The 25,417-nt window shown below is 41.9% G+C and overlaps 1 protein-coding gene across 1 annotated transcript; it reads right to left on the bottom strand.

The window, feature by feature from the left end:
• Positions 1–1,877: 1,877 nt before the first annotated feature.
• Positions 1,878–7,202, bottom strand: LOC147607820 (uncharacterized). The gene is made up of 3 exons (XM_086789666.1): positions 6,873–7,202; positions 5,494–6,530; positions 1,878–5,396 (listed from the first exon to the last, which is right to left on the bottom strand). The coding sequence occupies exons 2-3, from the start codon at positions 6,523–6,525 to the stop codon at positions 2,592–2,594; spliced, it is 3,837 nt and encodes a 1,278-aa protein (XP_086645792.1). The 5' UTR covers positions 6,526–6,530; positions 6,873–7,202; the 3' UTR covers positions 1,878–2,591.
• Positions 7,203–25,417: the final 18,215 nt, after the last annotated feature.

The following is a 25,417-nucleotide window of genomic DNA, read 5'->3' as shown; positions in this document are numbered from 1 at the left end:
CCAGCCCCTTGAGAAACCATAGCTTCAGTCAGCCCTAGGCGCCTGCCTTCAGCATCCATTCAGGCCCAGATTCAGCACACCATTCAGCCCAGTTCAACGCCAGATTCAGCACAACAGTCCTGCGTTTTTGCCCAGCCGTACAGCAGTCCTGCGTTTTCTGTCCAGCCGTACAGCAGCAGCCTGCAGCCTCTGTTTTCTCATGCGTTTCAATCCACAACATCTCTACAGGCTAGCGTTTCTGTCCACAGCAATTTCCAGCCCTGAAGATTCAGTCTACAGCAGTTTCCAGCCCTGAATGTGCTGTTTGCATCAGTGTCCAGCCTTCTATGCATCATCCACACATGCAGCAGTCATCTGGTGAAGGTAACACAGCATTCATAAGTGTTTTCAGCATTCTAACATAGTGTAGAACAGTCCACCTTCTTCTTCTCTCAGCCTCAGGTGTGCAGCCCTTCCTCATGCCCTTGGGAAGAGTGCATAGGCTCGGGATCAAGTCATCGAGGTGTTTCTACAGCAGTGTACAGATCAACCACTCTCCGATCCTCCGAGATCTTGCGTTTGGCTTATCTACAGTCCACAGTCATTCTCTCTAAAGAAATAAAGCAAATACTATCTTGTTATCGGGATAGGGGGCCCTTTAGTGGGTAATTCGGGACCCAATCTGGTGTACAGTTCTCATATCTCTCTCTCTCATCTCTTTAAAGTTTGAAGTATTGAAATGGATTGCTAAACTCACAAAACTCAGGATACAGAAGACGGTGTGAGCATTTGTGTGACAGGATCTTCCAATACAAAGACTTCCGCTGCATATCACATTGGTATCAGATTCAGATTGTCCACACACACCGTATCCTAGCGTGGGGGCATCCTTGGATGGTTAGATTGCGTTCCGGCACGACCACCGACTTCAGCATCATGTCTACAGGAGAGAGTACTCATCAGCCGGAAGACGTCTCCCCCGAAGGAGACCTTGTTCTTCCGCCTACAGCAGACACCATAGCTCTTCTTAGAGCTCAGAACCAGCTACTCATGGAGCGTCTCCAACTCTTGGAGGCAGCAGCAGCAGCACGTCCTTCTACACCTCCAGCAGCACCCGACTACATCTCCCTCTTCTTTCAGATGGAACAACAAAGGAGAGAGGACGAGGCCCGAAGGAGAAGAGAAAAAGAAGAAAGACGGGACTATGAGGAAGCCCAACGCAGGATCGACGAAGACTGGCGTCAGGCTGAACTCGCCGCTCGGGAACACCAACGTGAGCTTGATCGAGAACGTATGTTACTCGAACACCAACGGGAAAAGGAGGCCATACACTTGAGGTATCAGCAGCTCTTCTCAGTCTCCCCAGTCATAGGTGTCACCAGCCAGCAGCCAGCAGCCCGCAGCAGCATCAACCACCATCATTCGCAGTCAACCAAATTTCAGCAAGTATGATGGTAAGTGTATCACATGGGGGCAGTAGCCTGGGTGATAGAGGCCGGCCCAGCCCTTGCCTACGAGGAGGTTGCAAGGGAGTAGGCTCCACACTACTACATACAGGTTAGAGACAGTTCCTACTCCCAACCTATCTTCAGAGACTTGGTCTGTAGGCACTGGTCAAGGATGGGAGATCATCATTAGCATTGCTGCTTGGCATATATGGCGGGCCCATTGCAGCAGCGAGGCCATTTAGGGCATTCTCACACCTGCCAATTGAGTCCATCTCTGCGCACATGGCGCCCGGAGGGACGGTGAGATCTCTTGGTATTACAGGCTGCATGTGTGCCCCCCAGAACCACCCTTTCTCTTCACCTCTATTGAGGGTTCTGAGCATGTACATTTAGCTTTTAACTAATAGAAGTGTCTTTTTCCCTGGAAAAAAAAAACATGCAGGGACATTCTGAAGAGAAGCAAGCAGTGGAGTAGATCATCACCCAGCCTGTTGATATCTTGATTGTATGTTTCAAGATGGTATGCATATCTCCTGCTAGATGGGTGCACTCTTTTCAACATCAAAGGAGACTTGGCCAAGATTATTACCATTGCTGCCACTAGAGCCACTGCAGCCACCCACCGCAGGGTATGCATTGGCAAGTGTGTACAAGTTGTATACCCTTATTATAGATTAAGCATTACAGCCACCCGCTCCTAGGGCATGCATGGAAAGGCACATACAATGCATGTGGGTTATTATAGATTATGTCTGCACCCATCCTCACTATAGATAATGTGTACCACATCTCTCCTCATCCTCACCCACTTGTGAATCACTGCTTAGTTATGAGAGTAATGGGTTTCCTACGAGATGCGGAGAATACTGGGTGCCATAATAAAGAAGGCTTTGTTTTCATTAGATCCAATGGGTTTAAAGATAGGAATGAATAGCAGTACATGGCATAGTGTACATGTAAAACAATTTTAAATTCCATGTGTTTTCTCAGTTGCTCCTTTTTTTCTGCATTGGAATGCAACTATCTGGCTCTCATGCATTCTATGAGTAGCCAATCAAATGCAGCCAGGATCTAATACTCCTTCCCTGAGCAGATTCACTTTTGATGCATTGTTTATGCAGGGTAGTGAAATCATGTCTGCACACAGCTTGAGTGGGACAAGGTTCAGAAAGTGCCCTGTTCAAAAAGCTCTCTGAAGGTGACAGTTTTTGCCTTTGCTTGCTGTTCCACAGTTGTTCCTGCAGCTGCTGTCTGTTGTTTGGGAACTTCTTCTGATGGCTCTAGACGTAAATGCGAGGGTGAATTTCTGTTTCTTAGGATTGGCATGCTCACTGGTTTCCTCAACTGCTTGATTGTCAATGGGGGAGTAAATACTGGCATATTTTGATCATTCCAAGATACCTTGCATGCTGATTTGGTGCTTGCAGGCGATGGGGTCTCCTCCATTTGCAATATTTGATCCCTTCTGGGTGGAGGAGGACGAGGGAAATGGTGGCCATCATGTCTCATCACCTCTTCTTTCAGTGAAGCCGAATCCCTTCTCAGCAATGAAGAGGCAGCTGGCGGCTGTGTGAAAAGGTGGTGGACATGGGTGGCATGTTTGCTTTGAAGGGATTGTTCTGGAGGCATATGATTTGATGGTGTGAGTGATTCAGAAGAGTATGCTTGCTCCGTGTATGGCCTTTGCTGCCCTTTAAGAAGTGGGGAAGCAGCTGGATTGTGGATTTTTGAAATCTGGGCAAGATCACTGCTTGTATATTGATCCTCCGACAGTCTACTTGATGCTAGGGATTTCATCTCCGCCATTCTTGTTATGTCAGCCACCTTGTGGTGTTGGTTGTTGAGCACAAGACCCTTGATGCCCCCATATGGACCCACCATCATAGATTCTCGTTCTGCTGTCAATGAAGGGTTGTCGAGGGCAAGATCTTTGATGCCTGCACATGGATCCGTCATAGATTGTGGCTGTGCTGAGGATGAATGTTTTTTTAGGGCAAGACCTTTGATGTTGGATGATAAAGGGTATGCATTCTCACCTGCCTGTGGTCCTTGATCCCGACTCCGTGATGGAGAAACACTCGGCATTGATGGATGTTGACCACATCTCGAAAGATCTGCACGAGCTGCTGGCTGCTGCCGTGGTGTTGTGGACTGCAGTAGCCTTGTCTGTGCAGAAAGTCTTTCCTCCGTACTTACTTGCTGATTCTTCTTCAACAATGAAGAAGCCGTCAGACGGTGTTGATTGCCATGCAGGACGTCCTCACCAGTCACATACTGTCCCAATGCCCTGCTTTGCAAAAGCCTTGTTGATGCTGGGATTGCTGTCTCCTCTGGCATGCTTTGTGCCTGCTTGAACAAAGTGGCAGCACTTTGCCTCAAACAATGCTCATAGTGAAGAGTAAGACTGTGGTTATCCTTTACCTGATTTGGTGTCATGTTTTGTAACTGAAGTGCAGAAACTTCTGAGTTTTGCATTTCCTCCACTTGTAATTGCTGAAACCGCTCATGCTTTTGAGAATTATGCATTGGTTCTGAACAATACTGCTCTTCACAGAGGACATCCTTGATGCCTATGCTTTGCAAAAGCATACTTGGTGCAGGGTATTGTGTGTCTATCATCTGTTTCTGATTTTTCTTCAGCGATGGAGAAGCATACAGCTGCAGAGAACAGGGGTCATAATGGTGAAGATCTTCATCACCCATAAACTCAACTGTTGTCTTGCACTGCATTGACTCGTTTGATGCATGAAAGCTCGTCTCCATTTCAGATACATGATCCCCATCCAGCAATGGGCAGAAAGTTGTCTTTGGATAATGTTGGTGGGAAAAGTGAAGACCTTCACTGCTCTCAAGGGATGTGTATTGTGTCCGTTTGGCAGCAGCAGGATATTTCATCTTCTCCTTGTCTGACTTCTGCTTTCTGTGGAGTGATGGGGGAGAAGCTGGTTTTGGCCAAGACTGGTCGCAACTAGTGATCCCTTTGTTGTGATTGACAGTCTGATCGATCATTGCATATTGGCCAAGGGTGGTTGACTCAGGAGATAGGGTTTCATTCATTTGGGAATTTTGCTGTGTCTCCAGCATCGGGGACAATTTATTTGATGCAGGTGAAGCAGTTGGTTGCGGGCAACGGTGCTGTGAATGGGCTGTTGCCATCTCTTGCACATTTGAATTTTGGGGTCTCTTTGACGAAGGAGAGGCTATGAGGTGTGGGAAATGCTGGTCGCAGGGAGCAAGACCATGGCTGGCCATGATTGGTTCCAAATTCATGGAGTGGGATACCTTGTGAGCTGAACATGGCTTCGTACCATGGAGTTGTTGCTGGGGTGTATTGCATTGCAATTGATTGATGTCTTTGGGGGTGGTGGATTGCATTGGAGAGGCAGATAGAAGTGTTTTGTGATGGGGGCTAGGGGTGACAGGGGGTGTGCCGAGAGTGGAGCGATGAGGGCTGGGGGATACTGACCATCGATGAGGCTTGATGGAAGGCATGCTGTTTAGTCCCTGCAAGTCTTGGGTGTCAAGCAGCCCCTGCAACGGACAAGTGATGGCAGGGTTGGAGGCTCGGTGCTGTAACAGTTTGGCAATTGCAGTGAAGCCTAATGCAGTTGCCAGCTCAGCGGGTGTAGCACCACGGCTGCTGGTGGCAAGTGGATCAGCACCCATAGCCAAGAGGAGTTCCACCACTGCCATGCGGCCTCCTTCGGCAGCACAGTGCAATGGAGTGTGGCCCTCTGCATCTCCTTGCCGTAGTGCTGCTGCACCACCCTCTGAGAGAAGCAGCTGACGTACAACCTGTGCATGGCCCTTGAAAGCAGCGATATGCAGTGCTGTCCACCCTGCACTATCACTTGCCCATGCTCTCTTGCCACCTGCATGCTGCAGCAAAGCAGCCACTGCATCTACATTGCCCCGTCTTGCTGCTTGCAGGAGCTCCTCCCCTGCCTCAATGGCCTCCACAATGTCTACCTGCACACATGGTTGTGGTCACACCAGCACTCTAATCACATCTCAACAGTGTTTTCAAACAATTAATACAGCACCAGCCAAAAAACAATGCACTTACATGTCCCCTCTCTTCGGCCACTTCTGATGCTGACTGTCCATTTTTCGCTTTGATGTGGGTATCGGCTCCACCTTCCAGAAGCAAATGTGCCATCTCAGACAGCCCCTTCTCAGCAGCAATGAACAGGGCTGTTCTCCCGTCCACCCTTTGTGCATTCTTATCGGCCCCTGCATGCAGAAGAATCTTCACGCTCTCGATCCTTCCTGCTTCTATGGCGAAATGCAGTGCTGTTCGCCCCTCACTATCCATTGTGTCAAGGCTGGCTCCATTTTTTATCAACTCTTTAAGAATTTCCACGCTCTTCAGTGTGGCAGATACATGAATGGCGGCCATGCGACCCCCCTTTAGGGAGTCATTCACTTCCGTACATGCACCACGGACAAGAAGCTCTTTTACCACCTCAACGTGCCCTCCAGATACAGCCTCCCACAATGGTGTTCTACCGATTGCATCCACCGCATCTATCTCTGCTCCAAACTGCAGCAAAACAGCCATTATGTCCAAGTTGCCAATGGATGCAGCTATGTGCAATGCCGTCCTTCCATCTTCACCAGCAAGAGAAGCTCCAGTCTGCCTGATGAGTATTTGTTTCACTGCCAATGCATCCTCACTAGCTACAGAGTACCGAAGTAAAGAGGCCCCAATGTACACTACCTTGAGTTTGGCGTCTATGAATACCTGGGTCTTGTGGGATGAAAACCATTTGTCTGGGACTCTCTCTGGCAAGCCAATGCTGTCAGAGTTGATGGGCACGAGAGCTGTTTTAAGAACAAACCTCTCTTGACTAAAGGGGATGGTAGGGGGAAGCTCCAGCTGCGGCTTCAGGATAATATCGAGGATGTATTCAGCGAGTGGCAAGATGTAGCCATTGGGTGGCCGAACACAGAACTTGTTCGGGGAAGTTGTTTGCAGTTTGAATGCAACAGGCATTGTGTGCATGAGGTTCCGGAGGTGTAATGTGGTTCTGCATTTGCAGCCGAGCTCAAAGTTAATGGCAATCTCCCTTTCCTGTACTTGTACAAGGTGATCCATATGCACTACAAAGCCCAGGGCCAAAATCAGATTAGGTGTTATGAAGCCAACCCAATACCCAAATTTAAAGTTTGAAGCAACCCAGAAGGAGAAATGGGAATTAGACCGTGATGTCTGCTGGCTTAAAACAGAAGGGTGGGTTTTTCAAAACAGATTCAAACAAAAAATGCGCTATTAAGCTAAAACACAAACTGGAGCAAACTGAAAGCAGGGATTGTACTGCTAAAATTCTGAAGCAAACCAGAAAATGCAACCACCACACGTCTGAAGCCAAAAACTGCCATTGGGTTTTGAAATAAACTGCCTGGGTTCTGAAGCAAAACTTAAAGTAGGGTTCTGAAGCAAACCTCAAATCAGAGTAGGGTTCTCAGGAAACCCCAAAACCAGGATTGGGTTCTGACGAAAGCCAAAAACCGGAATCGGTGTCTGAAGCAAAACCAAAACCAGAATTGGGTTTTGAAGCAAATCCAGCCAAACTGGAATTGGGTTCTGAAGCAAATCCAAAACCAGAATTGGGTTCTGAAGCAAATCCAAAACCAGAATTGGGTTGCCAACTCAAGCCCAAAACCAGAATTCTGGTATTGGAGACAAACCCAAAACCGAAATCAAAGATTGGGCTGTTTTGCTTTTGCGCGGTGAGGTAATGGGTATATGAAGTTGGCAAATTTGAAGCGAACTCAAACTTGCGATTGAATTGCTGCGCCTTTGAAGGTTTTGAGGGCCAATGAAGTATCGAAAAAAAATGGAAGTGAGAAGAAAAACCCTTCCTGACAAGGGTACCCAGAAGAAGCTAGATGATTAGAACAGGCCAAAACAGTCCAGTTAATGTGAGTGTTTCAGAGCGAGAAATTGTTGCATCCTCACTGCTTTTGTACTATTTGTCTGCAGTTTGCTTGTCTTTACGCTTGCTGAGGCGTCTTCAGATGCCCGTGAAGACAAAGGAATATATATGGGTCTTTCAATCTATCGCCAAAAGCTGACTGCCTCTTAGTATAGGCTCGTGATCGCTGAGGGTACACAGTGCTTTGTTCACGATCACGGGCAGACAAAAGCATAGAATGTGAGTTTTCTCGAGTAAAATTTCAATGCACTTGAACCCATTTAATTGTGGATCTCCGGCTCCATTGTGACAATCATATCATCCCCTCTCAGCATGTAAAGATCTATAATGCCATGCTTGCGTTCATCTGTGATACTTAATCATCCCCCCCTCAAAGCAGTGTCAAGATCAGTGCATTTAGCTGATTATCTCCTCAAAAGCACGCAAAAAAGATTGATGCATCTGGCTGTGATGTGTGAACCATATCCATGACGATAGTACATTGATCATCTCCTAGAGCATTCGATGTCTAACCCCATTTTGTGTTAGTTAATCATCTGCCAAAATCAGTATATTGAGTTGTAATCAGCTCCCTAATTAAGCATACCCTAAACCATTTTGAAAACTTAATATGCTTTCGGGGACAATAAGAATTGAAAGCTTTTGAATGATATATATCTATCGCCTCCAAGAAGGCTCAAAGGGGGATTACGAGTCTAACAAGAGGGTCCTCAAGCAAGTAAGAGTCTCGGTGGGAGATGCTTTAAAGGGCTGCCAATGATATAAACAAAGTAACGCCAAAAAGAAAGGACTTTACATGATAGTCCAAAACAAGCTTGGCGTCACATGAAACAGCTATAGTTAAGAGCAAGGTTTAAAATTGGTGGATTTCAATACAAAAAGTGGGTTGATGTAAAGAAAGGTTTATGATAACAATGTTTTCCCATGGTTTAGTGACTTGGAGCTTAAAAAAGTGAAACCCCCATGTTTCGGGCAATCTTTATGCCAATGGTAGAAAGACCATCTCGGCTACTACGTTATCGTTCTATCAAACGGGAAGTGAAACTGCATAGTTTCATTTTCCTTTACAAACATAGCCTCCAATGTAAGCATCTCATCCAATTTTTATGAGAAAAATTGGGTGAAACAGGGCATTTAATAGCCTTCTGGTCGCATGACCCAATTAGCAGAAAAGCCGTGTAATCCATAAAAATGGAATATTGCTATCACCCAATAGAGAGATTTTGATGACCGTAATACTAATAATATATGACCCACATAAACTTGTTGTGGGTGGCCTTCATGTCCTTATTGACCCACAAGAAGTTAACAATTGGGTGTTCCTTGGGGATGGCATCATTGTTTGCTAATGGGAAGCCAATAGACAACCCTATCAATTGAATGTTTTAAATTTGGGTGTGTTTTGGATAGGATCTATGTTTGTAGTTTGGGTATCTTATGAGTGGGACTACACCAATTGGGTGTTCAAATGCATTCCAACCTATATGTAGTGGCTCATATGCACATGCATATTCTATACACATATAATTAACAATTTTGACCTAGGTGTTTGGAGCGTTTTTTGTGGGTGGGTCGGCGTTCAAACGCATTCCAATCTATATGTAGCGGCTCATATGTACATACATATTTTTTTTGGAACTTAATTATAATTATATTTATATTTATAAACTACGCAGAAACATATACAGTAATCTACTTTTTGCAGAGCGGTCACGCAAATCCTATCAAATTTGTGGTTTACTTAAGAATGTACATGTATATTCTATAGACATCATTAACAAATGTTGACCTGGGTGCTTGAGTTTTTTTAATGACATGTTTGATTAATTTGAAGACACGTGTGTGAAAGCGAGATGAGTGTTCACGAAAAACCGAGGTTTAGTGTCAGGTGAATGGCAAATTTTGAAAAATAACTTTCAAATTTCAAAATAACAATTCATAAAAACCTACAAATTTTAAGAGATTTTAGCTATAATTTGAAAAAAAAAACCTTCAAAATCAAGGAAAAAACCTTGAGAAATTTGAGGTTGAAAGCTTTTTTTAAATTGTTGGGCGAACACTGAAATTTCTAGATCAAGAGATTTGGTATGTCGAGGGGTGTGATTGGCCGTCCCGCTGGAAAGGGGGCTTCGTTTTGGGGCCGGCCAAACGTGCGCAAGCTATGATTGGCCCGGGCTGGCTGTCAACACTTGGCTTTACCAGATTTGCTCCACTTAGTTCAACCAATTAGAAGACAAGACCATGCTGATGATGTGACATGTGGATGCCAATCTCAGTTGTCGTTGTATCCCAGTCAAATCAATAATCATGTTGGTCTCCTACAATGATTCAATTCAAATCAAAAGGTTTGTATAATCACCCTGATGAACATGACTTATTAGCTTGGATTAAACTCATCATCATTGATACAACTAGCTTGGATTACACTCATAACCATTGATACAACTAGCTTGGATTACACTCATAACCATTGATATAATTAGTTCCATTTGTAAAGCATTTAGCCCTTCTCTGCCCTACATGAATCAAATTTGGTGGCCATGAACTCGGTTTGAATACGTGTTGATTGTGCCCCATGGGTTTAGCAATCAGTGTCAACCACCCCGAGCTTTGAACTTTCTGCTTTGGATGACATTGGTATATCTACAACATCAACCAAGGCTTGGCAAGTTTTCCATGACATGAACTTGTGGCTAGCTTCTAAGCTTGCCTTCTTTGCATGTTTTTTCTAAACGGGAAGTCAAGCCCCACACCTTGATAGGTATCTCTGGTCCACTACCAATCTACTTATGGACACACACAAGCACACGAACACTCGATTCCACCAATTTGAAGACAATGCACTTGCTTTATCTGGAAAGTCAAAGTCATGGTGTGTTAATCGCTTGTGCAATGATGAGATGACATGAGGTTGTGGCTAGTTTCTAAGCTCGCCTTCTTTGCATATTTTTTGGTAAATGGAAAGTCAAGCCACACCTTGATAGGGTTTTTGAAGAGGGGTCATCTCTCACACTCAACGTGTTAAGTGATGTGTATGGATAGCACGGTTTATGGCTTGAATACATATATAGAGTGCATATGGTTATAGCATCGGGGATGTTGATCATTGTTAGAATGTTCATCCAATCATTGGCATCACCTTGGTCAAGTGATCATAACCCTAGATCTTCCTTTCGCTCATCCTCTAGACTATGTGTTCAAATTTGACACGCATTAACGAGTGAAGTTCTTGCATAGTAATAGACTCGTCAGGTAGAAAATGTATCAAATTGAATAATGTTCGATATTTGATTTGAGGATAACCCAATGATATCCTAATGCTTGATGGCGGAGATTGACCTTTAATGTTTTATTCTTGTTTCAAATGTAGATGTGGTCAGTGACACAATTGTGGGGATCAATCAAGACTCGTGTATGTAGTGACATCCTAGGATGATATCATACACACCCAACTATTTACTAAAGTTCATTACTACAAAAGTTAGTCTAAAACTTAACCCCGTGGTTCTAATTTTGAGGTTTCGGACAATACCCAAAGGTTTTATAGTTGTCCCATCTACCAGTTTCACCACCAAAGTTGCTTTGTCCAAGAGTAGTGACCACAAACGTTGTTTCCAACAATGTTTTGTCAGGATGCTAACTCTTGCACCGCCATCCAAGATGGCTTGGCATTCTTGGCCCCTTTCTAAACTTCGTGCGAGCATTTCTAGCATCACTTTAAAAATAGTGCCCTAGTTTACTGACTAATACTTGCATACCTCCGTTTTCTTAGCACTTGAGATAGCACAATGAATTTCTTTGTGATCTACCATGGGTTCTTTCGACTTTGTCACCTTAGCCTAGAGTCGTCCTTCCATCTGGTTGTATAGATCCTTCCATATGCTTGGGCTAGTAGGTTCCAATGGGAATTCAAATTTTAGTGGATAGAAAAGATGAGGGACTAGCTATGTCCGTAGGTTTGTATTCCCCTTTACTAGGTGCATGACTTGGGCTAGCAATGTTATATTTCAGAGGAAGAGATGTCGTGCTAGGATGAAGAAACACTTTCTCATACCGCAGTAGCAATGTGTAAATGGGAATTATAATTTTAGAGGATAGAAAAGATGAGAGAGGCTATGTCCTTGCGTTTTTATTCCACTTTGCTATAGAAGCATGACTTGGGCCAAAAATGTTGTATGTTGTGGGAAGAGATGCCATGCTAGCATGTAGAATCATACACATGCATGGACCTATTGAGTCCTTGTTCGGTTCCTCATCGGTGCCTCTATGACTTGTGGAAGTTGCTTGGCGAGTTTAACAGGCATGGTCTTGGGTCTTTTCTCTTTCACCAAAGGGTACAAGTGGTGAAGGGATTGATTCTTGCATGTTCTGGTGAACTAGGGTGGTACTCCTGTACTTCAAGTTCAAGTTATAATCTCTCTCTCTCTCTCTCTCTCTCTCTCTCACACACACACACACACACACACACACACCCTTTATCTCTCTCTCTACCCCCTTCCCCCTCGTGCACATGCCTCCCTCCCCCACCCTCTCTCTCTCACCCTCTGTCTCTTGTTCTCTCTCTCTCTCTCTCTCTCTCTCTCTCTCTCTCTCTCTCTCTCTTACACACACACACACACGCACACACGCACATACGCACATACATCATCATCTCCTCATCTCTCTCTCTCTCTCTCTCTCTCTCTCTCTCTCTCTCATGGGCATGTGAGTAAATAAACCAAAATGGGCTAACCCTTCTGTAGCCCAAATGTGGCAGAAGTGGTTAGTTCATGGAGGTGATATTAAACACGTCTTGTGTTCGAATCTCACTTCTTGTCGGATAGATCACTATCGCTTTTTTGGGATTTGTCCTATGACATTGTGAGGGGAATCTCGAGCCCAACCCAAATATGATTTATAGATAGAAGAAGTGTATAAAAGAAAGTGTGTTGAGGATCCCAAGTGGCAAAAGCGACGTGGCAGAATAGTGGATTTGCGCAAGTGCAAAATGAAAAAGGAAAGCACATGGGTGAATGAGTGAATCGGGCTATGCAATGTTCCAGAAGAAAGCAAAGCAGTGACAAGTTGAGGAGGGGGTGGCTAGAGAGACCACTAGAGAGGGAGAGGAAAGAGAGTTGGCGTGACTGAAGTGGAGAGGTCCTGTAGTTGGAGTGATTGAAGTGGAGAGGTCCTGTAGTGGAGAGGTCCTACAGGCTATTAAAGTTTACAGGCTAGAGTTTCTATAGTTTTTGAAGATTGCAGAAGAGAAGACCAGTGCAGTGCGAAGATATGTTTGGGTCAGAGCAGAGGGTGTCCTGAAGACCAAAGATTCAGCTAGGATGTGTGTGCCCTAGGATGTTTGTGCAACATCTTTGTCATGGGGGGTTCACTATAAGTAAACCCTCTATATCACATGCGTTCAAGGACTATTTTAAAAATCCCTTATCCGTGAATTTTTCATGAATAAAACATACCCTTTTTCTATTCAACCTATGAATACCACCTTTAAATGGCATCCTTTTGTATGTAAAAAAATGTGTAAAAAAGGGATTTAAAAAATCCCTTCTGTTGAACCCATGTGCTATGCTTACATATTTACGATTGACCCCCCTGAGATCTCTATTAGAGACATGACTCAATCCAGATTCTTGCTGAACTATAATTACTAAGTGTTAGCTTAATGTTGGTTTTGTATCTGCGGTTTTTGGTAGTGATATCTGCAAGGTTTGAAGGCGGTGAGATAATGCTTTGAAGAATGGTTTCTAAAGCTTTTTGGTGTTTTCTTCTTGTGTGTTTGAGCCCATGTCTCAGGGCTGTTGAGACACTGGTGTTTTTAACTATTTGCTGATGACAGAGAGTTTGGGTTGTGTTTCTTGTGAATGGATGCAAAGTCTTTTGATTTGAAGTTCTAATTATGGTGGTAAATGAGTTCTTTTGATTGAGTTTATGGAGATGGACCACTAGGGTGTGTCGGTTTGATGTCTGGGAAGCTATATGAGAGTGCTGACTCAGCCACCACCAGCATCATATGAAAAGGTATAAAGTCAATGAAGGTCAGCTAAGCATTAGATATGATTAGCTGAAGGTGTAGAAGGCTAGGATTGCTTTATCTGGGTTGACGAGTTGTGGTTTTGAGTCAGGTCTAATTATCACATGTCAGTAGTCACAGCAGTCAGATGGGTTAGTAGGCTGAATGGTAATCCAGAGTCAGCTGTGAGTCAACTACCAGTCAACTGAGAGTGTCTATGGTATTGGATCCTGGTGAGGTTTGAGTGTTTTGAGGGGTTAAGAGTGTCAGAGGACATGGAGAAGAGGAAGTCTGATCCAGCTGAATCAGCAGGATATCTCTTTGAAGTGTGAGAAACCTGAGAATCAGGAAGAGTAAGAGGACATGTGAGGGAAAGTTACTGATTTAGTTGAGTTAGTTGAATCAGCTAGATGTGTTTTTGTCAGCTGAGTCGGGTTTAGTCCGGTTTGGTCAGAGGGTTAGCCAAGTGTCCAGTTAGGTTTTGGATTGTGGGTTTGAGGTTGACTGATGCTCGAGGATTTATAGAAGAGCCCGGAGGACTCATTTCGGACCGGGGTCAGTGTCAGCTATTTGATTCGGTTTACATTCAACTGTGTTAGCTGGGGAGGATTCAGGTTAGCTGGTTGTTAGAGGAGGTCAGGTGGGCTATAAAGGTGGAAGACCAGAGGCGTTGGAGGTTAGGTCTGACGAGAAGGTGTTCAAAGGTATCATTTGGGAGGACTAAGGACAAGAGAAAAGTTGATTGGTGCCCTTGGAGCTGGGATCTTAGCGTCCCGAAATTTTGGTCCCTTTTCATTTTCTTCTTATGTGCCTGATGATGGTATTATAGAGGCCATTACCCAAAAACCTCACATGCTTTGGTGCACCCAATCAGGATCAGAAGGTTCTTATTTAGGGTCTTGATTGCCAGGTAGGAAACCATTTGGGAGTCAGCTCAAGCTTTTTTGATGTGATTATGGAATGTCCAAAGTTAATGGAGAGGATCCAGCTAGATTTCTAAGACAAGTGCAATTGTTTTGTCTTTTGAGGAATAGAAATTGTGAAGTGGAATGGTTGAAGGCATTTTCTTTATTTCTTGAGGACCGCGCATACACGTGGTATGAAGATTTGCAGGATGATGTGAGAGATAGTTGGGCATTGTTGGAAGCAAAGTTTCTCGAGAGGTTTGCAAGAATGTTGGCTTCAATTGAAGCTTGGAGAAAGGCAGTCATGTGTATGCATGATGATGAATGTGTAGCTCATTTCTGGCAAAGATTTGAAAATGCATTGCATTCATGGGAGAGTTCAATTATGCATGCTAAAGAGATGTCTTTGCCTAAGTTTTATGGTGCTTATATGAAGATGATTAAGTTACAATCATTGATTAGTCAGTTGAGACCTGTCTTGAGGGAGAAGCTGGAGTATAAGAGACCTAAGAGATTGAAAGAAGCTCTTGAGATTGCTTGCAGCAAGGAGAAGAAGCTAAGGTCATATGCTGGTTTGGGAGATGATTCCTTTGAGAGAGAAAATATGTAAGGTGTTTGTTTCGAGTTTGCTAAGCATGAGGATGTGTGTGGCATAATGGTTGACTCATGTGGGCCATATTTTATGTGTAAGAATGATGCTTGAGATGTTGTGGTTTGTTTAAGTGAAGATTTTGCAGGTGTGCCTCATGGTGGTGGGTTGCCAAGTGTTGTTGCGGTAGAAAGCATAAATGATTTGTTTCTGTTTGATAATGGTAATGCATACAATGGTGTTGGTGGTGTGAGTACTTATAAGGATTTTCAGGTACAAAAAAGAGCGCGTGATTGGCCATGATGAAGAGGAAGATTTGGGTGTTTTTTTACAAGGATTTGTGCCCTTAGTTTGGAAAGATGATGCCATTTGACTCTGGGGAATGGACTACAACAAAGTTTCTCTATATGCATGGTTGCTAGTTGTTTTTATGGTGGCATTTTGGCATGTGATCTTAGAAAGATGGAGAGGTAGGTCGGCAAGAGGGAGAGTTGCATAAGCTTAGGTGATCTAGGAAATAAGGTATGAAAACATGAATGTTTTCACCTAGGGGGTGGGCAATATGTGAGGAGAATCTTGAGCCCAGTCCAAATATGATGTATAGACAGAAGAAGTGTATATAAGAAAGTGTGTAGAGGATCCCAAGTGGCAAAAGCGATCGGGTGGTTCACTATATTTAAACCCTCTATATCATGTGTGTTCAAGGCCTACTTAAAAAACCCTTATCTGTGAATTTTCATGAATAAAACACACCCTTTTTCTATTTAATTTGTGAATACTCCCTTTAAATGGTACCCTTATGTATATAAAAAATGTGTAAAAAAAGGATTTTAAAAATCCCTTCTGTTGAACCCACGTGCTACGCTTACATATTTATGAGTGACCCCCCCACCCCCCCGGAAGCAAAAGCGACGTGGTGGCAGATTAGTGGATTTGTGCAGGTGGAAAACGAAACAGGAAAGCACATGGGTGAATGAGTGAACCGGGCTACACAATGTTCTAGAAGAAAGAAAGGTGGTGATGAGTTGAGGAGGATGTGGCTAGAGAGACCACCAGCAGAGAGGGAGAGGAAAGAGAGTTGGAGAGGTCCTATAGGTCAGCTTTCTTTGATTAAAGTTTGTAGGCTAGAGTTCCTCCAGTTTTTGAAGATTGTAGAAGAGAAGATCAGGTCGTTTGAGAAGATTTATTTGGGTCAGAGCAGAGGGTGTGCTGAAGACTAGAGAGTCGGCTAGGATGATGTGTGTGCCCTAGGATCTCTGTGCAGCATCTTGATTAGAGACTTGACTCAATCCAAATTCTTGCTCAACTGTAGTAGCTGTGCTGAGTGGTTCAATGCTGGTTTTGTATCTATGTGAGAAAGTCTTGATATTTGTAAGGTTTGCAGTCTTCACGGGTGAGATAATGCTTTGAAGAATGGTTGCTGAGGTCTTCATGTGGAGGATCCTAAAGCTTTTTGGTGTTTTCTTGTGTTTGAGTCCATGTCTCAGGGTTGTTGACACTGGTGTTTTTAACTATTTGTTGATGAGATAGAGAGTTTGGCTTGTGTTTGTTAGATGCAATTTCTTTTGATTTGATGTTCTAGTTATGGTAAATGAGTTTTTTTTATTGAGTTTATGGAGATGGACCACTGGAGTTTGTCGGTTTAATGTTTGGGGAGCTGATGTTGAGTGACGAGTCAGTGCTAACTCAGTCAGCGGGCATTAGATGAGAAGGTACAGAGTCAACGAAGGTTAGCTGAGCATCAAATATGATCAATTGAAGGTGTAGAAGGCTAGGATTACTTTTTTGGGTTGAAGAGTTGTGGTTTTGAGTCAAGTTTAACTGTGAGCTGTCTACAATTAGTGGCGAGTCAGTGCTAACTCAGTCAGCGGCATTAGACGAGAAGGTACAGAGTCAAGGAAGGTTAGCTGAGCATCAGATATGATCAATTGAAGGTGTAGAAGGCTAGGATTACTTTTCTGGGTTGAAGAGTTGTGGTTTTGAGTCAAGTTTGACTGTGAGCTGTCTACAATTAGTAGTCAGCGGCGGTCAGGTGGTCTCAGTCAGCAGTCTCAGCAGTTAGTAATCAGCAGTATAGTCAGACGGGTTAGTGCGTTGAATGGTAATCCAGAGTCAGTTGTGACTCAGCTATTATATAGTTAGCTGAGTGTTTATAGTGTTGGATGCTGGTGAGGTTTGAGTGTTTTGAGGGGTTAAGAGTGATAGAGGACACAGAGAAGAGGAAGTCTGATCCACTTGAATTACTTGAGTTAGTTTGGTCAGCATAGTCAGATTTGAGTTAGATTGTGATCTACTGCTATCTTAGCAGAGTCTTTAGTATGATATCTCTTTGAAGTGTGAGCAGCTTGAGAGTCAAGAAGGGTTAGAGGACACATGAGGAAAAGTTGTTGATTCAGTTGAGTGAGCTGAATTAGCCAGATGTGTTTCTGTCAGCTGAGTCAATTTCAGTCGGGTTCAGTGTCAAAGGGTCAGCCAAGTCTCCAGTTAGGTTCTAGATTGTGGGTTTGAGGTTAGCTGATGTTGGAGGATAGCTGATGTTGGAGGGTTATAAAAGAGCTCGAAGGACTCATTTCAGACCGGGGTCAGCGTCAGCCATCTGATTCAGTTTACAGTCAGCTGTGTGTTAGCTCGGGAGGATGTTGAAGCTAAGCTGTTATATAGTAGGTGGCCATGTAAGGCTTTCACAGCTTTACCAAGATCTCGGGGGGTGCTCTACTAAGAAACCCTATGTATCACGTGTGTTCAAGGGGTAATTAAAAAACCCTCTACCTCTGAATTTTTCATGAATAAAATGATCCCTTTTTCTTTATGGACTTACAGGTTTTTTTTTAAAATCGATTAAAAAAACCCTTCTGTAAATGTGTTTCAGTAAATTTACCTTAATTTTTTGAATTAAAAAACCCCTTCATTTGAACTCACACGCAATATACTTACCTATTTTTAGGTGAACCCCCTGAGCCCAAGTTTATCTTAGTGATGAGGATTCTCCTAACTAGGGTAGGAGAAATCATATACAAGAAACCTAGTGAGTTTAGTTTTAGATAGAACAGAGGTCATCCAAAGTCCATATAACATTTGTTGTAATAAGTACAATGTATTAGTGAGAATAAAGCATTTGAATGCCTTGACGTGAGTACAATATATTAGTTAGTGAGTACAATGTATTAGTTAGAAGAAAGCATTTGCCTTGATGTATGGAGATTTTCTCTCACTAGAAATATCAAGTAAAATATGTGTGGGTGTGTGTGTATTTTGAGAGAGAGAGAGAGAGAGAGAGAGAGAGAGAGAGAGAGAGAGAGAGTACAAAAAGAGAAGGTGCGTATGCTTGGGTTTACACACACAGAGAGAGTGTGTGTGGGTAGGTGTGTATGCGAGAGAGAGAGAGAGAGTGTGTGTGTGTGTGTGTGAATTAAAACACTTAATTAAAATAGAGAGAGAGGAGAGAGACAATTATTAATGAAAACACCTAATTATAATAGAGAGAGATTGATTTAATAAAATTACTAGATAACAACTTAGCTTCAAGTTTAGTTATCCTTACTACCCTCCTAACTTAGAGTAGTGTGTCTTCCTGATTAATGTTTTTATATAGTTTATCTAGAAAGATTTAAAATATGTGCCCCCGTTTCTAGAATGATCTTAAGCTTCTCCTATGGTCTCATAATGTAAACTAAAATCCATGGTGAACAAGAAAACGAACTTTTGTCTAAGTTTCTTTGTGAACAAGAATACGTCAAGTTCTTGCCTAGGTAAAAGAGGGACCTTCATCTATGCTCTTGTCCAACTGATTCCACATTTTTACCTTTAGATATTACTTAGTAGCAAGCAACTTTTTTCTAGTCATGATTGGAGCTACTGCAAAAAGGTTGCATGACAAAGGTGCAATATTGTCAAGCAGTCTATTAGGCAACTTTTTCTAGTGCTGATTGGAGCTACTACATCATGACATTATCACATAATGTCATGATGTAGTACTGATTGGAGCTACTACATCATGACATTATCACATAAAGTTACCTGATAATGTCTATCAGGTAACTTTTTCCAATACTAATTGGAGCTTCTACATCACGACATTATCACATAATGTCTATACTCATGTCCATATAACTAGATATATATGGTGGTTTAACCTCTCTTTATCATCATGAGGAGAGGGATGTTTTGTACATATGTGATTTACTCTAAATTATGGCTAACCACATTACATAATAAAGTACATATGCTGAATATCACTATGATGAGGAGTTTAGACATCATATACAACTAAAGAAATGAGCTCTCATTATTTGAAACAAGGTCACTTGACATGGATAACAATTTAAGGGTGTATAAATCTTGCATCCAATAGATTTCTTTGGTTCTAATTAAAGTTTTTCTTTGGATGGGTGCAAGTGAGGTACTACTCCTAGCTAGTGACAAGTCATGAATGCATTTCGGAGCATTTGAAGCTTGCATTAGGAAAAAGTTGGACTCAAAAAGGGTCCTCTGAGAGGAGCCTTGCCATCACTTTGCTAGAAAAAAGAAGGCCATGGTAAACCTTTTGACTGTTATGTCAAAATCTCCACATGTGACATAGTAGATTCTATATCTACCACCTCCGACAAATTTGGAGTTGATATGCTCGAGTTATGTCTTCCCCACTAAGAGGTAGTTTCCCTCGATTGTGACATTTATGTTTGGAATATGCTCAAGTTATGTCGTCCCCACTAAGAGGTAGTATGCTCAAGTTATGTCTTCCCCACTAAGAGGCAGTTTTCCACGATTGTGACATCTATAAAAGAGGTATTTTCCATGATTGTGACATCTATGTTTGCAATATACTCAAGTTATGTCTTCCCCATTGAGAGGTAGTTTCCCACGATTGTGACATCAAGTCTCGTAATAAGAATAACTTAGATGTTGCAATCGTGGGAAACTACCTCTCAGTGGGGAAGACATAACTTGAGTCTATTGCAAACGTAGATGTCACAATCGTGGGAAACTACCTTTTAGTGGGGAATACGTAACTTAAGCATATCAACTCCAAATTTGTAGAAGGTGGTAGATTGAAAATCTACTTTTCAAGGTAAGTTATTATTATTATTATTTTTTGTGTGAAAATCTCATGTTGAAGATTGCTAACACTTGTGTGGACCTTGCTACATGACGATCTTTAAGGGAGAGAGATGAAGAAACACAGTTTCATCATATTACACCGTTCGTTGTGGATTCATTGTACCGGATGACATGTCGGATTCGACAATTCTGTTCTTCGTCTTACTGATGCTTCTCGTTCGCCATTGGGCGTTCTCTGCAGTTTTTTGGCCGTTTCTGTTTCTGTGTGATTTGACACCGAGGTCCAAAAGGTCCGATCTGGACGTCTCCGACTTGTGCCAATCCCAATCCGGTGACGGAGTTCTGAACAGTCCGACGAGCTGCAGTCCGAAACCTTCAGTTATCCAACTTCTGCCAATCCCGATCCGGTGACCGAGTTCTGAACAGTCCGATGAGCTGCAGTCCGAAACCTTCAGTTATCCAATTTCTGGGTAGCCAGGTCAAACCAATCAATGAGAGTCCTCGCCAGCAGAGATGTGGCCATTGCGTGAACCGGATGAGTCCATTTAAGGGCAGAAGAGTCAGCTCCGAGCCCGGATGAAAGTGAGAGTGATGATGATGAGAGTGAGAGTGAGAATCAGAAGAGTTCTCGGGATGAAAGTGAGAGCGATGATGATGAATATGATTGCTCATATTTACATCATTTTGAGGAGAGTGACCTTGATTATCATGATTATGGGATGGATACGGTGAGGGAAAATCATGGGAGAACCCAGAGTAGAAGTGCCGAGAAGAGTTCTCGGATGACCCCAGCTTCGCCATCAGGTTTCCCAGATGATCCACATGAGGGTGATATTGGGCATAGCATTGGTAGCATGGTTACTATCAATGATAATGTGGGTAGCATTGTTTCCAGCTTGTGTGACCATCCTATAGTTCCAAATGATGGTAGTGAGGATATGCAGATCATCCTTTTTCCAGTTTCCTGTGAGGTCCCCCTGTTCCCACCGAGCAACGGATTCGGGTACTAGCAGCGGAAGTAGCACTTCTCGCGCGGGACAGGGGTCCCACATTCGGGGCCTCGTCCACGGATATCCGGACAAGAGACTAATCCGTCGGTTTTTCCAAAACCGAATCCGGAAAAAACTTCCCTTACCGGAAAGCACGGGTGATTCCACCAGGATAATTTTTTTCTCTAACGAAGACAAGATCATTTCTGATCAAGCTGATCCAATTGTATCTTCAAGATACTAGATCAGATCAAGGAAGAAACTTGCACTTGGATCATTGGGATCAACGCTTTTTTCCCCATTCAAGAGGCACAGCCGTTGATTCCTATCCATAGAACAATTACTGTCCGGGATTTACTTTATCTATCGTATTAACAAAAGTTGAGTCTCGATTTACGGATCCATCAGTCCAGCCTAACCCCATCCGATCCCATGGGTTAGCCAACCGCCCAACCACTGTAGTGATGGGATCCAATTTGGAATTTGGTTAGGTTTTGTCCCGGGTACCAAGGAAAAGAGTTCCAAGGCCCCCTAGCCGGAAGTTCATGCAAACATAAAATTAGGCACACCACTTACACACCCAATATGAAATTGCCTTATTCTTAGCATCAGCTAACTTTAAAACAATCCTTTAATGAAACCATAGTACCACTGATCACAGTCTTCCAACTTATCCGGTTGATTCTCAAATTTTCCATCATTCCTTCATCATCAGAGTATCTATGGCATCATTGGCAACTAGAACGCTCACCACCTGTCCACTCAGAGGCCGTTTCCATAGTTCCTAGCCCATAATACTCGGCAATATAATCATTTATCAAGATGGACTCTCGTTGAAGATCAGCAAGATCGACCAACAGATCCATATAAAAGAGCCATGGACTCATCCGTTGAGGACCAGCAAGGTCAGTCAACCAGATCCATGCCCGGTTTCACAAAACAACTCTTACTCCTTGTTCCAATATCTTCCACGACGCACGTGTGGGTATCTTCGGCGACCCAGAGCCCGAGCACCGTATGGTCAGCACCCTCTAGGATCCTTCGCAGGTGACCTAGCGCTTCACTCATAGGCCGCTTCCTTGGTCCCTCATCCACCGTACCGGAAGCTCACCATTTAAATCGAACCGAGGCTGGTCAAGACCTCGGTCGACCTTGCTACGCGAGACGTCCTCCATTGACTCTCCGTCAGCAGTTGCAACTTTAACAGTTAGGTCTCCACGACCTTAATCACAAGACGGTCAAAATGCTTCACCAGCATTCTTGACATAAAACAGCCATTTACAAACAGCATTTACAAACAGTTTACAAATACAGTTTCTATATTAACTCTCATTTTTCCACATTGTTCCTCATTAATCCATATTACTTATTCCACATTCCATTTATATGTGTACTCATCCAATCACCTCATTTTCCATCTCTTCACTTCAATTTCCTTCACATCACATATCATATATTCACATCCATATCCACATCCATACATCCACATCCATATCCACATTCACATCCATACATCCACATCTACATGCTTATCTCCATTTTCACATCTTCATTTATACATCCACATCCCATATCCACATTCATACATACACATCCATATCCACATCCATACATCCACATCCACATCCACATTCACATCCATACATCCACATCTACATGCTTACCTCCATTTTCACATCCTCATTTATACATCCACATCCCATATCCACATTCATACATACACATCCATACATCCACATCTACATCCACATACATACATACATCCACATCCACATTCACATTCACATACATCCACATCCACATTCCCATACATCCACATCTATACATCCACATTCCACATTCACATCTATACATCCACATCTACATCCACATACATACATACATCCACATCCACATTCCACATTCACATCTATACATCCACATCTACATCCACATTCACATACATCCACATCCACATTCCCATTCACATCTATACATCCACATCCATTCACATCTATACATCCACATCTACATCCACATTCACATCTATGCATATATATCTTCATGCATATATCCATTTTCACGTTCATACATCCACATCTACACATCCACGTTCATACATCCACATCTACACATCCACATTCCACATTCACATCTACACATCCACATTCCACATTCACATCTATACATCCACATCTACATTCACATTCACATACATCCACATCCCCATTCCCATTCACATCTATACATCCACATCTACATCCACATTCACATACATCCACATCCACATTCCCATTCACATCTATACATCCACATCCATTCACATCTATACATCCACATCCACATCCACATTCACATCTATGCATATATATCTTCATGCATATATCCATTTTCACGTTCATACATCCACATCTACATGCTTACCTCCATTTTCACATCCTCATTTATACATCCACATCCCATATCCACATTCATACATACACATCCATACATCCACATCTACATCCACATACATACATACATCCACATCCACATTCACATTCACATACATCCACATCCACATTCCCATACATCCACATCTATACATCCACATTCCACATTCACATTCACATACATCCACATCTACATTCACATTCACATACATCCACATCCACATTCCACATTCACATCTATACATCCACATCTACATCCACATTCACATACATCCACATCCACATTCCCATTCACATCTATACATCCACATCCATTCACATCTATACATCCACATCTACATCCACATTCACATCTATGCATATATATCTTCATGCATATATCCATTTTCACGTTCATACATCCACACTCCCATCTCCACATCCACACATCCACATACATACATCCATTTCCACATTCCCATTTATATAACCCCATATACCTTCACATCTAATCTTTTACATCACATCCATTCTCGCCCTATCACAACCCATATACATCTTATCCTATCACAACCCATATACATCTTATCCTATCACATACACTTCTTACCTCATCCCCCCATACACATCTTAATTCATCTTATCACCTCCTAACTTATTTCATAAGCATCTTATCACCTCTTATCACATCTCTTATCACCTCCTAACTTATTTCATAAGCATCTTATCACACCTCTTATCACATCCTATCACATCTCTTATCTATTTATAGAATACAAGAGAATTCTTACATTTGATATAAGATTTCTTTACACATTTATTTATGAATAAATTCTATTTAAGGAGATTAATACTTTCAAAGTAAAAATCAATCTTTTATGCATCTTCCTATGCATAAATTTATTTTTAATGAAAATGACACTTTTGAATTAAATTTTAATCTTTTATGCATTTTTCTATACATAAATTCAATTTAGATGAGAATGACACTTTTGAATTAAAAAATCAATCTTTTATGCATCTTCTTATGCATAAATTCAATTTGGTAGGAATTACACTTTTAGAATAAAAAAATTTCTCTTATGCATCTAAGTTAAGCATAAAATCCATTTATGAGGAAAATCACACTTTTAGTATAAAAAGAATATCTTTTATGCATACCTATATGCATGAAATTCAATTATGATAAAAGTCACACTTTTATAATAAAATAATCAACTTTTATGCATACCTCTATGCATGAAATCCAATATGATAAAAGTAACACTTTTGATATAAAAATTTTTCCATTATGCATACTTCTATGCATGAAATAAAAATGGTAAAAATAACACTTTTGATATAAAAATTTATCCATTATGCATACTTCTATGCATGAAATAAAAATGGTAAAAATAACACTTTTGATATAAAAATTTATCCATTATGCCTAATATTAAAATTCAATTTCTCCATGATTGTAATGAAATTCTTTCAATTAATCTAGGATGATAATTCCTAGAATATGGTAGGAAGTCCTCTTTTTATGCTTTGAATGAGATTATTTTATGCATAATTTTTATAAAAATTTTGCCATAGCTTCGCTGCTATGACTGATAAATCTCAATTTTTCTAAGGGATAATGCTTAAGAAAATAATTAAAATAATCTCTAATTGGATTATCAATCCATAATGGATTGAATCATTAATATACATAAACTAAAAGCATAGAAAAAAGCCATTAATTTGGCCTCAAGCATAGCTTAATCTTGGGTTAAGGAAAAGCTTTATGAAAAGCTTGATTTGGATTGAGAACGGTTCATGAGTATGACCATTTCTTGAGTGAGAGAGAGAATTTACATAAAAATCATTAGAATTTAAACATAAATGAAAATTAACTTCAATAGCATTATGTAACTCTTCACTACTATTCAAACTTCAATAGCATTAAAAAAAAACCATACCAATTAAACTTCTCAAGCTTGAGAGGGGTTGAGAAGAGAGAAACATTGAGAAATTATAGAAAGATCAATATTCACTAATTACCTTACAACTTGCTTGATTCTTTGTTCACGGTAGAGGCCCCCAACCAATCAATTGGTTAAGTATGTTGATGGAGCCACTAATGGGGATT

The sequence above is a fragment of the Cibotium barometz genome, chromosome 54, assembly GCF_041138505.1.
Source record: "Cibotium barometz isolate CiBa-2024 chromosome 54, ASM4113850v1, whole genome shotgun sequence".
Classification (NCBI taxonomy): Eukaryota; Viridiplantae; Streptophyta; class Polypodiopsida; order Cyatheales; family Cibotiaceae; genus Cibotium; species Cibotium barometz.
The sequence above is the reverse complement of the archived record's forward strand: the minus strand, read 5'-3'. Positions and strand labels throughout refer to the sequence as shown.